The sequence below is a fragment of the Argopecten irradians genome, chromosome 11 (genome assembly GCF_041381155.1).
Source record: "Argopecten irradians isolate NY chromosome 11, Ai_NY, whole genome shotgun sequence".
Taxonomy (NCBI): Eukaryota; Metazoa; Mollusca; class Bivalvia; order Pectinida; family Pectinidae; genus Argopecten; species Argopecten irradians.
Genome location: NC_091144.1, coordinates 36535234 through 36551915, shown reverse-complemented (window position 1 = coordinate 36551915; position 16682 = coordinate 36535234). Strand labels below are relative to the sequence as shown.

The 16682-nt window shown below is 36.1% G+C and overlaps 1 protein-coding gene and 1 non-coding gene across 2 annotated transcripts; both read left to right on the top strand.

Moving 5' to 3' along the window:
• The first annotated feature begins 4080 nt into the window (after positions 1-4080).
• Trnas-acu (transfer RNA serine (anticodon ACU)) lies at positions 4081-4153 on the top strand. The gene has a single exon. It is a non-coding gene; the product is annotated as a tRNA-Ser (tRNA).
• Positions 4154-4847: 694 nt separating this feature from the next.
• LOC138335435 (ankyrin repeat, PH and SEC7 domain containing protein secG-like) lies at positions 4848-15369 on the top strand. Its single transcript, XM_069284526.1, has 5 exons — positions 4848-5112; positions 8593-8739; positions 9035-9262; positions 10739-10951; positions 11616-15369. Exons 1-5 carry the CDS (start codon positions 4860-4862, stop codon positions 12101-12103), a joined length of 1329 nt encoding a protein of 442 aa, XP_069140627.1. The 5' UTR covers positions 4848-4859; the 3' UTR covers positions 12104-15369.
• The last annotated feature ends 1313 nt before the right edge of the window (positions 15370-16682 follow it).

Genomic DNA, 16682 nt, shown 5'->3' with positions numbered 1-16682 from the left:
GTTGTAGTTATGTGATAAAAAATATCTTAAATGAGTGTTCATTTCATATGAAATTTTATGAAACTTGTCCTGAAGTTTCATATTTACATGCCAAGACTCGCCAAAATAAAAAATTCTTAAAACTTGTTTCATAAAGTCTCATATGAAATGAACACTCATTTAAGATCCTATATATAGAGCACAACTCAAATTTATAGATAAAAATGTCTCAGTAACATAAATCAATGTAAATCATTCCTAAATGTAAGGTTAAAAAACTTCTTATAAGCAAACCTAAAGCAAGAAGTCACAATAAAACTCCTCAGCGTTGTGCAAGGTTATATTCAAAGTCACACACACGGAAGAATACAAAATATTCCTAACATTTTTAAAATTGATATTAAAAACATTCATAAAAGCAATTAAAAGGTAAATTAACCCTTACATTTTTTTCAGTTATGTCTTCAATGTCTGTTGTCTGGAAACCAATAAGACTAGGATTCCAATATAAAAATGTTTTCTAGCAGAATTCAATGCACGCAAGTAGCATTTAAATAACAATACATCTAATGTTTGACGGGACAGGGGAGATAACATTTTCCTCATTGGAACACCTTTCATGTTTTACTCGCACCTCAAACAGAGAAATCTCACATGATACCAAGTGCTAGATTTTTCTGTATTGTCTGATTTGTCTGGTACATTTACACAATTTTTGGTAGAATTTTACCTCATTCATTAACAGTCAGCACATGCGAAGTCATACTCTCGAATCGATGAAGCCACACGCTTTAGATAATCAATATTATAAAAATATGTGCATTCAGTCATTTACCATAAATTGTGACCCTGGCTGTTAATAGGACGTAAAAATAAACAAACCAAACCAAACCATAAATTGTTGGGTTGTTATTTTTAATTATTTAAACAGTATGTACCGATTAATCATCGTTATTGTTTGATATAACCGGAGTATAATGTTACATAGAATGACTGAATTCGAAGCACAGATGAATTGGTTAACCTGCTTTGAACCAAGAAGCCCAAGACGGGATAATTTTGAACTCTGAACGCGTATATGCCGTAGATGGGTTTTGTTACATCTTAGAGGCACGAGAAAAAAAAAATTTGTTAACTGTAAGTGATCGAGATTGGATTATCTCGGTCGAGAGCTCAGATTTTGTAACATAATTATAATCCTAACCGAAGCATTACAGGTAATAGATTTTATTAATCTGTTATCTCTAGCTAGCTGTCATCATAACAACTCTATACAACAACTTAGCTTTTTGGACGAATACATTTCAAGCGCTTTTGTGTTTGTGCACCGACTGTTACGTTGGGCGACCAATTTGTGGCTGATTTTCCTTTAATATCCACTGCTGCAACCATTGATGTAGGTGCGGGTGCAAGGGATACTGTCTTGCGTTCTGAAGTGGGCTGTCATTCCATGAGATGTCATATTTTTTAATGAAAATTTATATTACTTTTAAATTTTCCCTCCACCAAGGATTAAATATTGTGATTTATTAAGATTTACATAGGTGCTTCTTTTGATAGATAAGACAAGTAATTGTTGAGAAAATGGTTTTTATTCCAAGTTCATAGGCGTCTTACGTGGTGTTTAGTAGTGGAGACAGTGACAAATCCTTCTCACTTATAAATCTTAAAAGTTTAAAACAAACAAATAAATGGATGAACTCAAGGATTTATAAGCGAGAAGGATTCGTCACCGTCTCTTTATGCTACTAAACACCACGCGAGACTCCTATGAACCGGGAATAAAAACCATTTTTCTCAACCAATACTTGTCTTATCGAGTCAAACGAAACACCAATGTAAAGTAAATTAAATTTCACAACGTTTAGCACTTGCTTTCAGGATGGAAAATTTAAAAGAAATGTCTTAAATTTTCGTTTAAAAAAACATCACAGCTCATGAAATGACAGCACTCTTCAGAGAAGGCAACCCTCGCACCCACAAGCTACATCAAAGGCTGCACCGGCAGATAGCAAAGGAAAATCACAAAAGCTCCTGCGCCGTTCTTGTCTAAAACCCAATGTGACTTATCCTTCTCATCAGAGCGAAGCTCTTTCGACGCGCAAAGAGCGTCGAAAATTGAAGCTCTGCTCCGGTAACATGTGCGTAAGCAAACATACATACTGAGAGTGAGATCAATGACCTGCATGCATGAATGGCCAATTTTTTTTCGTACTTCCGGTTTGTTCCAATTGTGCTTTGCTCTGGTACTGCTCTCCACAGTAAATATACTTAACTAACGCAAGTGTATTAACAGGAGTACTTAAACATATTTTATTCTTTTTAATATTAATAATTATGTTTTTGAAAATAAAAAGCTATGGAATACAGTCAAATTATCCAACCAGCCAAAGATGAGTACAAGGAATCATGACGTCACATCATGTCAACAAACGGCACGAAATCATAGGACTCTCATACGCAGCACCCCAGGCCTGTGACACTGCATGGAAACAGAAAATCAACATTTGGAACAGCCGGTTCGACGGTTGGTTAAAGTCATTATTTCAAGTATAAATCCTGACAGACCTGCATTTTTTGATACAGGCCTGTGAGGGCTTTGTCAAAACTTGTCTGAAAACAATATAAAATCACCAGGTCCTTCTTTAGCTAATAAATGAACAATTAGGTCCAACCAGTCAAACCGCATAATCGAAAAACGGCCCTAGGAGAGCTTCGCTCTTCCCATGCCATGCATGATTCATAATATGACTGAAGGAAAGGCTTTATTAAAGGGCACAGCCAGATGTTTTAATATGAATCATGAATGGCATGTGAAAAGCGAAGCTCTACTTGTTTATTTTATTTTCTATTTCATGTAGAAGACATAATTTAGAAATAAAAGGATTGTCTAGCATAAACTCAAAGAAATGGTGAACTCAAAGATTCGGATTTTTCTGTCTCCATTCAAGTCCTGGAGTGCAGCGTATGCGAATCCTATGATTTCGCGCCATTTGTTGACGTTATGTGACGTCATGATTCCTTGTGCTCATCTTCGCCTTGGTGGATATTTTGACTGCATTCTATAGCTTTTAATTTTCAAAGTGTAATTATTATTATTCAAAAAAAAACAATAAAAAATGTTTAATAACCCCTGTTATGCATTTGCATTAGTTAAATATATATTTACTGGGGAGAGTAGTACCGGAGCAACGCACAACCTCCCCAAAATGGCGGCCGCAAACTGAAGCTGTCAGTGTGTAGGATTGAATTTTGAAAGTCTCGACCTCCATGTAGGCATCCATGATTTAATTCTCGTTATCAGCACGATGAGTTTTGAAATTTCTGTACTAGACTAAATGTGTTATCATTATACGTTTTAAAATTACTGTAAGTAGTTTTAATTTACACATTTACAAGAACAACGCAATAAATGTATTGGTCCAATATAAACTGTGTATGTTCTCAAGCGCACAGCACCGTCAGCGGTGACGTCACAAAACCTGACGCCAAAGATGACGGCATAGATTCGCGCATATTTTTTATAGCATCTACATATGATAAAAAAAATATTGAAGTATATTGAACTATTCCATTTGGATTATTTTGAATTCTTTCTAACTATCGATATATATATATAGTATGTTCATGTCAGTGAAATATTCTTTTATATATAGTATGTGCATGTCAGGTATATCTATACAGGGTCGTGGAGGGGTTAGTGCCAGCTATAACTCCATCAGATTACCTTATACCAAAAAAACAGGGAAGACAAATTACTGCTAAGAACATATGTGACTTATGTGACTTTAATTCCATCAACATCGTTCACAGATCAATATGTAACAACGACAGAGGCTTCAGAGTTAAATCGCCAAAGACTGACCAATGCAAGAACTCATTCTTCACTAGAACTATACTAGATTGGAACCACCTGGAAAATAGTGTAGTTCATTGCAGCAGTATTGAGGCATTCAGATCAGCACTCGAAACGCGCTACTAACCAATTCTGCGCTCTCTCTCACCCGCCGCAAAATTACCAGTATTGGGATATAGCGGCGTAACAGATACAGATATAATCTTTTACATGTGTAGCGGGATTGGACTGGGTCGATCATCGGTGACCAGGTAGCTCAGTCGGTAGAGCACTCGGCTACTATTCGGAGGGTCCTGGGTTCGAATCCCGGTCTGGCCGCTACATTTTCTCCTCTCCTGTTACAGAATTGGCGCCCAACTAAATAACCCACGGTGGTGGTGTTTGGAAGGGTCTTGTGTGTCTTCGAGGGCGAAGACTTCGAGAAAGGAGGGAGGAGTGTAGCGGGATTGGACTGGGTCGATCATCGGTGACCAGGTAGCTCAGTCGGTAGAGCACTCGGCTAGTATTCGGAGGGTCCCGGGTTCGAATCCCGGTCTGGCCGCTACATTTTCTCCTCTCCTGTTACACATGTGTAGCTGCGCTCTTCTGAGGCTTTGCCTTAAATTCATATTAAAGTCGGTTGAACGACAAGTAATGTTTTGTTTTTATGAAAACTTAAATAAATTCATCGCAGTTTCATTTTAAATTCATAGGTGCCTACATTTACTATTTTCGGATGGTCTACTGTGCTTTCTTCTTTAAACTGGTTAACTCCCGCCTCCGTTATCTTGGGCTAACTTTTCTACCTCCAAAACTAAAAACCTTTCCTCAGGGAGCAATACGGTAATATCTTATAATGTATTCTTACAAGTGGTAAAATAGAGCATTTATTAAAATATTTTTGATAAAATTAACGAATTATGATACAACTTTTTATTCTTTTATAGCAAACACTAAATATCTGTCATTTAGACATATTTGCATTTTCAAAACACATGGCCCTACACGGAACGGTCCCCAGCTTTACGGAAGTTTGTAATGTGTCATGGCGCACATTCGGAAAAGGAAAAGCTCCGAAATGATTCAAAAAGACATTGAACTCGACCGTTTGTTAGTGTTGGCATCGAAAGAGGGTGATTTTGAAGAAGTCAAAAATTTAACTGAACTCGGTGCATCTCCTGATGCAAACGAATACAACAAGAATTTGTTCTATGCATCACAAAATTACACGACCCCTTTACAAAATGCTTCTGCTAAGGGACATCCTCAGATCGTTCAGTATCTCATTGAAAAGGGAGGTAAGTACACGCCAGGTTTTTACACGCGGTAAATATTGTTTAATTTAAACTCTAAAACTAAAACGTCATCTCGCTGTGAGACGAAATCATGCAATTGAATAGACGAGTACTATACATGTCAGTGTGTTAGAATCGGGCTGTTTACTGCTTACATGTAGGTTAGCTCAAGCAAGGACGTGGATGAGGAGGATAAGTAACTCGGGGTTTTAGACGAATATGCGTGAGTGCTTTTGTGCTTGTGCACTGAGAGTAACGTTGGGCGACAACTTTGATGTCCGCTTGCCCAGTCTTTGATGTAGCTTGCGGGTGCAAGGTTTTGACACTTACTTTCTGAAGCGAGCCGTCTTTTCATGAGATGTCATATGTTTTTTAATAAAAAATTATGACATTTCTTCTAAATCTGCCGTCCTTAAGACATGAATTAGATGTAGAAATTTATTAATCTTTACACTGGTGTTTCATTTTACCAGAAACATATTTATACATAGAGATTGGCAACTCCTCCAATTTTACGATCGGCAGATGTACCTCTGTATGTGCTTAGGGGTTTTTAGATAAACTCTTAAATAGTTGAATATAAAAGAATAACTTTGATATGTTCTAAAAGTTTAGAAATTTTCAGATGGTTTGAGTACGATTTTAGATAAAAAAAAAAAAAAAATAATATTTCAACTTATCTATTAATAAAACAAAATGCACTTCTGGTTTTGAATGCCTGATTTTCAAAAAACCAGGTAAAATTGCTTATTTTCGTGCTTTCAAAAATCATATTAAATAACATCAATCGGGAAAACTGATCACATCAAACCATGATATTATGTTTAAACTTTGTGTTGATGCAAAAATATCATGTTTAAAAGAACACACTTAAAAGAAGTTAGCCAAGGTAAAATGCCTATAAACCGGAGGTACCTCTGCCCGTCAACAAAGACAAAGAAGGAGTTTCCAATCTCTATGTATATATGTTTCTGATTTTACTCGATGAGACAAATAATTGTTAATAAAATGGTTTTTATTCCCAGTTCATAGGTGTGTCGCATGGCTTTAGTAATGTAAAGAGACTAACAAATCCTTCTCAATTATGAATCCTTGGCCCGAGATACTCCGGCGGGCCATATGACACCAGACTTACGCATTATTATGACAGGTATAGATGTCTGCAGGTGTACAGCCATAGCGCAACTATATGAAAACGTAGAATTTGCCGACACTGTTTGGTATCGAGCCACCTAGGTCAACTGCTTACAAAGCATTAAATAACACCAAGAAGTGCCTTGGTCTTTTCAACAATAGATATATAGCTGGAATGGATTGGGTCGATCACTGGTGGGTGACCAGGTAGCTCAGTGGTAGAGCTTTCAGCTAGTGTTTGGAGATCCTAGGTTTGAATCTCGGTCTTGCCGCTACGGTCCCGGGTTTGAATCACAGTATCGTGTAACATTTTCTCCTCTCCTATAATTACAAAATTGGTGCCCTACTAAAATACCCATGATGGTGGTATTAGGGTCTTGTATGTCTTTGAGGGCGGAGACTTTGAAAAAGGAGGGAGGAATGTAGCGGGATTGGACTGGGTCCATCATCAATGACCAAGTACATAGCTTAATGATAGAGTATTTGGCTATAGTTTTCGGATGTCCCGATCATATTCTTATAATATGCAAATGGCATCAAATCTCGAAGGATTGCTACATATGGGTACAAAAATATAACAATATTGTACCAAAATGAAGTTACCGTATTTTTGCGCGTATAGTGCACACTTTTTTTCATAATTTATCAAGTGAGAATTTGGGGTCGCGCACTATACGCAGGTACAAGGCATGGCCAGGTCCTGGGTTATGATCACCGACCGGCAGGTCCCGCGAGCTATGCAGTAACATTTTGTACACGTTGTCGTGAAATAATTATGATTAAATACTTGGAACTTTAAGTCAGTTGTCAATGTATATATTCAATATAAAAGGAAAACATCTCTTGAAATTTTTATCTTTAATTCCTTGAAAGTCCGTTTTGAGAGCACGTGTGTTCATGACCGGATTCATGTTACGATCGTGAATCTTCAGTAAGGTATCTCCAAATCTAAATGGCTAAATGAATATAGCCTGGAGCTTGAAACGATGTATAAGTGTGTAATTAATTCGTCACTTTAGACAGATTACCTTATAAATAAGTTCTTGCAAATGTTTACGGAAGTGAGTGTAATCCCACATGCAGAGCCAGCAAATTAAATACGAAACTAAAACCTTCCTACTTTAACACTGACCAATCGGCACTATAAATGATGGTATGACTGTAAAATTTACTCTTATTACTATCTTTTGAAATGGTTCTGTAAGATATCATCCTGATTTCAATACTAATTGAAATAATTGAGAATACGGAAGCGTGCAGTCAGTAATCAAATATGGCGGCCACCTGTGGTTGATTAGCCTACTCAGTCGGCTTTCCAGCTAATATCTTGGACAATGATTAAATCTAAATGCCTATCAGATACACAATAGACTTGATTGATACCACTTGGAATTACACAAGGTATGGTTAATTATTTGATTGTAAAAACATCGTTGTTGATATCCTCATTATAGTGTCACCGGCAATTCACAAGCTAACTAGGCCTGCCGTTGTGTAAACAAAGTGTCAATCATCGTGTCAAACTCCTCTCGCCAGTTAATTTTAATAAACAGAAGGTTGTTTTAAGCACTGATAAACAATAAGAACCGTTTGATTTTGTTCTTCAAAAGTGTTTGGAGGCAATGCAAAATGTTGTGATCGAAGATACAAAAACTGAGATTTTTTTTTGTTAATATTTTTTTTTTCCCAAATGAAACTCAAAAACGTACCTGCGCACTATACGCGGGTGCGCACTATACGCGCAAAAATACGGTAATATATGTCGAGTACCAGGTACAGGTTGACCGTTGGGTATTGAAATTCAGGTACCGTGCAGACCAGGACAAAAAGTACCTGTTGCAGCCCTAGTTTATAGCCAGCTGCCTATATATATATATGTATATATGATAAAATTCTGGGCATTTTAGTACAAATCTGAAGATAGCAATACTTAATTGTGGGATTAAATTCTATAGGTTAATTTAGGGTCAAATATGTCTTAAAAGTTAGAAGAAAACATTTTGCACTCACTTTAATATATTGTCACTTCCCACTTGCAGCTTGTCATATTAACAGCCCAAGATTTTGATTATGGTTAAATTTGAGATGTGCGATAATTGTTCATTTGTATGGAGTTTGGAACTTAAAGAAATCACTGGTACTTATTGGGGCTAATACGTTACTTGTCAGTGAAAATAAAACTATGTTATCTGTAAAAAATGTAATATTCACCTTATTTCATATTTAAGTGTGTTTTAATTTTGACAGTCCTGAAAGTCTTCTGGAAATCCAAACCCAACTAGCCCTAATTTTATCTATTGCTTGCTGTTCTTGACCACAACCCTGGAATTTGTTATTTCTACATTTCAGCTGACATTAACGCCAAAGACCGTTTTGATGTAACAGCATTACACATGGCAGCAGAAATGGGCCACACTGAATGTCTGCAGAAACTTCTCGATGCTGAAGCATTATGCAATGTTGGAACCAAATTTTCTAAACAGGGATCCTATACAGGTATTTTCAAAATAAATATATGGTTTAACTCATTCACCCCTGAAAATTGATAATGAACTGGTCCAGCCTTTGAATCAGAGGCATTCAATTGTGTCTTTAGGGGTGAATGAGTTGGACTTTTGACTCTTGATGGATTCATCATTTCTAATGTCAAAAATTTTATGCAAAACATTTGTGGTAAGTTTTTAGTATCTTTAAAATCTAGAATAACAATTAACGATTTATTGTAATGGCTGATGAGCATAGCAAATCTATACGAAAAATTTCTCAATCTGAACTTCATCTTTTATTTCAGCTTTTCCACATGCAGGGGGGACAACTCCTCTCCATCTGGCTGCAGCCAATAATCACGTGGACTGTGTTACCAAGCTGATCTGGGACGGAGCAGATTATAATGCGGTCGATGAGTTTGGTCGCACTAGTCTGTATATAGCCTCCCAGAAGTCTTTTGAAGATTGTGTACATGCTCATCTCAACAATGCAATATGGAAGGACATTTTATCTCTTCCTTCAAAACAGACAGGTATGAATTGTCGATGACAACATCAATATTGATGACAATTTGACGTTCAGACGACAGAACCATGTTCATGTTGCGGTATAAATGCTTCTTTATAGACTATTATCTCTTCTTTTTCTTTTGTGCAATCAAATCATAGTTTGTAGTAGCAATCATGCTTACATAAAGTAAAGTTTGGTTTCCAATCAACCAACATTTTTAAAGCTATGTGGTAAATATGAAATTAAAGCTGACAATGCAAGTTAAATTATTAAAATGTTTTTTTTTTAAATAAGTATACTCTTTTTTTCAAGAATCGTTTATGAGACATTCCCCGGTTGAGGACAGCCATTTTTGTTTTACATTCCGACGACTCACCGACCCCTATATAAAGCGCGTGAATCGACACACGTGCGCTCATTCATGTATCTATACACCTAGCAGTCCACAGGTTATATCACATACAAATAGGTAAACAAAACCCTCACCTGTAAAACTATATGGGACTTTTTTTTAGCATGAAAACATGTCAACTCCTCTAAGTTGTCATTCAGATACTTCTCAAAATAAAATTCCAACGCAAGTGAATAGAAATCCAAACAATAATCCGTCCACATATCTCCACGTATATCATCGTACCCGATGCACTCAACTGACCATATACACGTGACTACGTACCTCACCCGAAGGAGCGATAACTATCAAGGACACACACGTGTCGTTGTACATGTACGTGTAAAACTTAGTGTATATTGAAGTGTTTTATTAGTTCGTATTGGACATATGTTGGGATATAGCTAACAACACATTCATCTATTACTTCAATGAAATATTGTCAGATGAGTGCAGTGTTCATTTTCAATTTGACATTGTTATTTGCAATATCGGGCCATGTGTATCTAAGACAAGACATGTTTGGAATGATACACGTGTGTTAAGTGTCCCGTGCTTTATATAGGGGGTTGGCCAGTGAAGGTTACTAAGCAGAGCAAAAGAAAAATGGCTGCCACTTCCTTAGATACCACACTGTCATAACTAGGGGATGTCTCAGAAACAATTTTTGAAAAAAAATATTTCGTTAATATATATTTTTTTTAATTTCAACTGAATGTTTTTAACTTGCATTGTCAGCTTTAAGCTTTTTAGCAAATGTGATTTTGAATTACACCTCCTTCAGTACTTACAGTACTTTGATTTTTGAAAACAATATTTGATCTTTGTTTTATATGATACTCCCCTACTGTGAGGCCTTAGTGGTTAAGATGTTTTGACATAATACTACAAGACCTCCACCTCGTGGTTGCGAGTTTGAATCCCATGTGAAGCAGTTGCCAAGTGCTGAACATAGGCTGGTGGTTTTTCATCAGGTACTTTAGCTTTCCTACACATTACAGACCTAGCATGTCCTAATAGGGCCTGGATGTTAATAGGACGTTAAACATATCAAAACAAATACAGGAGTGTGTGGTTTTGAATAACACTAACTGATGTTTATTTTAGGTGATACACCCCTCCATGAGTGTGTGAAGAACGGCATGTTGTCCTGTGTGGAATCGTTACTCAAGAGAGGCTCGGATGTAAACCACAAGAACATGGCCGGATTAAGTCCTCTACATCTTGTCGTCCAGGCTAACAAGTCCTTCTCTATGGACATGTTGAGACAATTAGTCATGAATGGCTACAACACGGACGTCAACATCCCAGAATCTCTTGGTATGTCGTGTGACACCTGTTGTTTATTTTTCTATTTGAAAACTTAAACTGCATTGTCCGAGTGGTTAAGAAGTCCCGACATATTAACTGCAAACCTTCCACTTCTGGGTCACAAGTCCAAATCATATGTGGTGCAGTTGCCATATACCGATGGTTTTCCTTCATGGCTTTTCTCCACCCCCTAATACAAAATGTATGTTTATCTTAATAGTTTTATTTTTGGAAAGCAAACAAAATGATTAACAAACAAAAAAATGAACTAACTTTAATGTATTTTTGTGGGATTGGACTGGGTCATTCATCTGTGACCAGGTTGCTCAGCGGTAGAACATTCAGCTAGAGGTTCTGGGTTCAAATCACGGTCTTGTCGCTGCATTTTCTCCTCTCCTGTTACAAAATTGGCACACAACTGAAATACTCACAGTGGTGGTATAAGGGTCTCGAATGTCTTCTAGGGCGAAGACTTTGAAAAAGGAGGGAGGAGTGTGGTGGGATTGGACTGGGTCATTCATTGCTAATTGGTGATCAGGTAGCTCAGCTAAGGAGCATTTGACTAGTGTTTGGAGGTTCCAGGTTCGAGTCCTGGTCTGGCGGCTTCTCTCCTGTTACAGTATCTACACCATATTTCAACGATTAATTGAATTGATTGATTTGTATGTTTCAGGTTACAGCCCACTTCACTATGTATGTTTCCATGAAACCTCGCTACAGGAGCGACGACCCGAAGCCGCCGCGTTGTTGATAGCCTACGGAGCATCATATAAAATCTTAAATCGTCAAGGCGATAACGTTCTACAATACGAACTCCGCAATAAAAACTCAGACAGAACAATTCTACATGCCATAGTAAAGAGTGAAGCTTACCTACCTACCTTAGAATCTCTTGGTGCTGTGTCAGCCCATATTTTGCCCCCTGGTGCTCGGGACCCACGTCATCAAGGAATTATGAATTTGAATCGGTCCGATGAACAATACGCCAAGTTGTCATGGTACCGTGACCTTTGCAAGGATCCGCGGCCCTTACAGCACTACTGTAGATGTGTGATTCGTGATACTGTCGGGGTCCGGCGACTCGGAAAAATTGATACTCTTCCCCTCCCTTCTACCCTAAAGGAATACCTCCATTTGACTTTAGAAGAGTTCCGATTGTGAGATATTACATTTGTTTTCATTATTTGTTAATAAGTTCGTGTGTTGGATGTGACTTGTTGATGTATCTCATTATTATGAATTAGCGGGATCATGTACCATACTGTTACAACTTGCTACTAAGTGAAATTATGTACTCTACTGTTACAACTTGCTACTAAGTGAAATTATGTACTCTACTGTTACGACTTGCTACTAAGTGAAATTATGTACTCGACTGCATGTTATAACTAAAATGGAAAAGTGAAATCAAGTACTCTGCTGCATGTTACGACTGAAGTTATAAAGTGAAATCAAGAATTCTACTGTAACGACTTGTTACTAAGTGAAATTATGTACTCGACTGTATGTTACGACTGAAGTTATAAAGTGAAATCAAGAACTCTACTGTTACGACTTGTTACTAAGTGAAATCATGTACTCGACTGTATGTTACGACTGAAGTTATAAAGTGAAATCAAGAACTCTACTGTTACGACTTTTTACTATGTGAAATCATGTACTCTACTACATATTACAACTAGAGTTAAACTATGTGCTATATTGAAATGACTTTTGCAGTTTGACCAATTCTCTCTTGAGAAAATGGAACTTATTATAAATTAGGTCAGGAAAGGTCAGGATTATCTTAAGCCATCGTACACCATTCATTGTCGTCCCGGCTGTGTGCTGTCTGCCATGCATAAAACTTAATTTAATCAACTTATTCTCAATAATCGAAAGGCCAAGGGTACTCATATTGGGCCTGTAGGATGTTGGGATAAAGGACTACAAAGTTTATTCAAATAGATGAGCTTGACCTGTTTTCATGGGTCAAAAAGGCTATTAAAATCTTTAAATGACTTTGTGTCAACAACTAAGAGATTAGAGACCTGATATAGGGCCTGAAGCATGTTGGGATGAAGGGCTACTAAGTTTGTTCTAATGAATGACCTTGACCTTCATTCAAGCTCACATAAGTGACATATGATGTATTTTAACAACTTTTTGTAAATAACATAAAGGCCTTGTAGTATGCTGGAATTAAGGGATTCCCTACTTTCAAGGTCACAGAGAGGTCAGATATTTGTATGCAAATATCTTCCAACAGCTTCATAACATATGAAAGGTGTATAAGACTGAAGATATTGGCCTGTAGTATGCTTAATAAAGCACTTCAAGTTTGTTCACTTGAAGGACCTTGACCTACTTTCAAGGTCACAGTGGTCAAATATTTCAGATAACTTCTACTAAAGAGTTACTAGTGTACAATGTCTTAATTGTTAGGGAAGATCTAGAAAATGAATTTTCAGTCCATTAGTTTCAGTTGTATCAAACATTGTTTCCCTCATTTATGTATACTTAGGCCAACAGGGACCTGGCATGAATTTCTGTCTAACAGTGTTTATATAAAAAACTATATATTGTAATATAGTAAAAATCAAATCGTTCCTTACGAATGTATTGAAATAAAAGATTTTTTTAAAAAGTTGCAGACTTTGTCGCAAGGCCCTTCTGCCTTCACAGGTATCTGCGGGCGGAATATTTGGTTTCACCATTCCGCCTGAAGATGCTTGTGAAGGCAGAAAGGCCTTGGGACAAAGTCAGTAACTTTAAAAAAAAAATTATAAATATTATCTATACTTTTGGTTAGAAATTCATGACAGGTCCCTGTGCTTTGGCCATGTAGTATTTTGCCAATAGTCAGATGGCCATTAAGGCTCATGGACCTCTTGTTCAATATACATGTATATGAAGTTTTTAAATACACAATTTGTTCATTTTGATTTGTACGGTACTTAATTTCTTACATTTATTTGTCACATTTTATTGTTATCATGATTTAACCTTTTGACCATGATTCTTTTAGAGGATTATTGTTTATTTGTTGTTTCATTAAAAGTGCTATTTTGGTATCTTTGTGGCGAGGTTGTTTTGAAAGTGATAAAGGGACCATTACATAAACATAATTGCTTTAAGCATCGCCATTTTGTTGTCTGCTTTTCTAGAATATAGCAGTCTATACCTAGTCATGTATTCATTTAACTGGTTATTTTTGTGGGTCTAAATTTCAAAATTTTAACACAAAATGAGAAATTCAAATGTTAATTAAGTAAATTTGTTTAATTATTCTAATTTTATTTGACTGACGTTGCTCTTATTATTTATGTTTGTAACCTTAGAAGCTCAAACTTTTCAATGGTGTTAATGGTGTAAAGTAAATAACTTTTGTAACTAAAGAAAAATGCTAAATTATCTGCTCCTGTTTTTGATAGAGAACATCTTTAAAGATTGACCATCATATTCTGGATATGTTTTAACAAAAACTTTGACATTGGTTGGAAATCAGCTGGTTATGAGAGGTTGTTTGTGATTACAACTATTGCTATCATTGTACATTTTGTGAAATTTGAATTTATTTAGTATCCTCTAGAAATTAAAAATGTGAGGGTTTGGAGATACCAAACGATATGAGTAAAGTACAATTCACCATCAAGAAGTCTCACCTTTCAGTAATTGTGATGTCACAAAAATTATATGAAAAAATTTCGTCACAATCAACAGAAGGTAGGATTACTTGACAGTAAATTGTACTTTACCCATGTTGTTTTGGTATCTCAAAACCTCTGTATTGTCCATTCAATTTTTTTAAACTTTTCAGACAAGTTTAAGTTGTTGAGTTATAGTGATTTTGGGCACTATTAGGCCATTTTGGTTTATTCAGAACAACCAGTTTGAGCGTTTGTTAAAGTCAATATTTCACGCATAAATCCTGAGGGACCTACAATTTTATATACAGGCCTGTGAGGTCTTTGTCAAAGCTCTTCTATAAAACAATATAAAATCACCAGATCCGTCTTTAACTCATAAACGGGCAACTAGGTCCAACCAGTCAAACCGTTTAACGGTGCTAGTAATTAAAGGTTGACTATGGATAACAATAAAGCACCAGAATTAAAACAGAGGAAATAATATTATCTCTTCAATGTATTTTTCAAGGAACTATTGTTGTCACAGAATATTTAGAAGTTTACATATATACACATATGAATTTAATATATTTGCCTTTAAATTTGCAACCAGGAGTATATTTTGTAGAACTTGATAGCATTGGGAATCACCTGTAAAAATATACCTGTTGATGAAATATTTTGTTACATGGGTTAATCTGTGTGTAGTGTAGGTCATTGAATATTTAGACATGCCACATTGCAATGCAGTCGTCAGAAAAGACTGATTTCTTTTGCCAATTAAAGTGTATTTTCCTGTTATATCATCATGAGATTAAATAAAGAAAAAATATTCTGAGTTGTTTTATATCGAGACAACATGTACTCCATGACAACTATTTTGGCTTTATTAATTTATGTATTTCTAATGACTTTCAAGGTCATTATTTCTTAGAATAGAATACAATCAAGTTTTTAATGAAGTTTCTGTAGGAGTGCAGTATACATGTATAGGTTTATATATTTATATATATTTTATCCAGCTCTGCTGCTAATATTGTAATCTCCATGTTTGTGTAACTCTCCAGTGAGCGAGGTAATACAGGTGGTTGGACTGGAAGTCATCTTGCGTGATGAATACCTGACATGGTGTCAGAAGTGGGATATTTCTTAGAATAAAACACTGCCTTTATTAACTTATATATTTCTTATGGCCTTCAAGCTTTTATTTCTTAGAATTGAATACAATAAAGTTTATTTATGAAGTTTCTGCAGGAGTAAGTTCCACTTTAGTAACACTTCATAAATTAATTAGTCTTTCATTTTCTGATACATTGATTTATAGAATCCTACACAGAAATGACATTACATAGAGGATATTCCTCGTTTCTCGATGGATACCAGTTATATATTTAGTGAGATGGAAACTTTGATATTTTGAACTATATTGATATAATTCAATTTTGCTTGTTACAAGCATTTTCATTGGCTTAAACATTTACTTTATCAGCCAATAAAGGAAAAAATAGCGTCGCCATTCGTGACTTTACCTCTGATTGGCTGAGATGACGGCGTAATGATTACATAGACAAAAGTATTCCAAAATGAATTTTGAGTATTGAAGATATTATCTTTAGTAAATTGAATTATAAGGATTAATTTGTCTTTAGTAAATTGAATTATAAGGATTAATTTGAATAGATGTTTTATGTTATGGAGATATAACACAAAAATCTGAGTGTACTCTCATCATAAAGAGCTTCGCGGTTTATTTAGAATACACTCAGATTTTTGTGTTATATCTCCATAACATAAAAATTCTATTCAAGTTAATCCTTAAATAAAGTGTAAAGTAATGTTCTTATGGTCAAGGTCAGAAATCGACCAAAGTGGCCGAGTGGTCAAGATGTCTCGACATATTTTACCCTTCACCTCTGGGTCACAAGATTGAATCCTGGGTACTCCGGCTTTCCTCTACCAACAAACCTGGCACATCCTTACATTACCCTAGATGTAAAAAGGACATTAAACTAAATAAACCAAACCAAAAAGGTCAAGGTTGCACAGAACCATCAGGGGATATAAGCTAACACCCCCCCCCCCCCAAGCAAAATGTGTTGTTCCCTGAGAGGCTCACCAAAATCCCCAGCAAG

Coding starts and splice junctions, on each gene's coding strand:
- LOC138335435 (XM_069284526.1), top strand. CDS start 4,860: ATGGCGCACATTCGGAAAAGGAAAAGCTCCGAAATGATTCAAAAAGAC. Junction 8,740..9,034: donor TAAACAGGGATCCTATACAG/GTATTTTCAAAA, acceptor CTTTTATTTCAG/CTTTTCCACATGCAGGGGGG. Junction 10,952..11,615: donor CAACATCCCAGAATCTCTTG/GTATGTCGTGTG, acceptor TGTATGTTTCAG/GTTACAGCCCACTTCACTAT.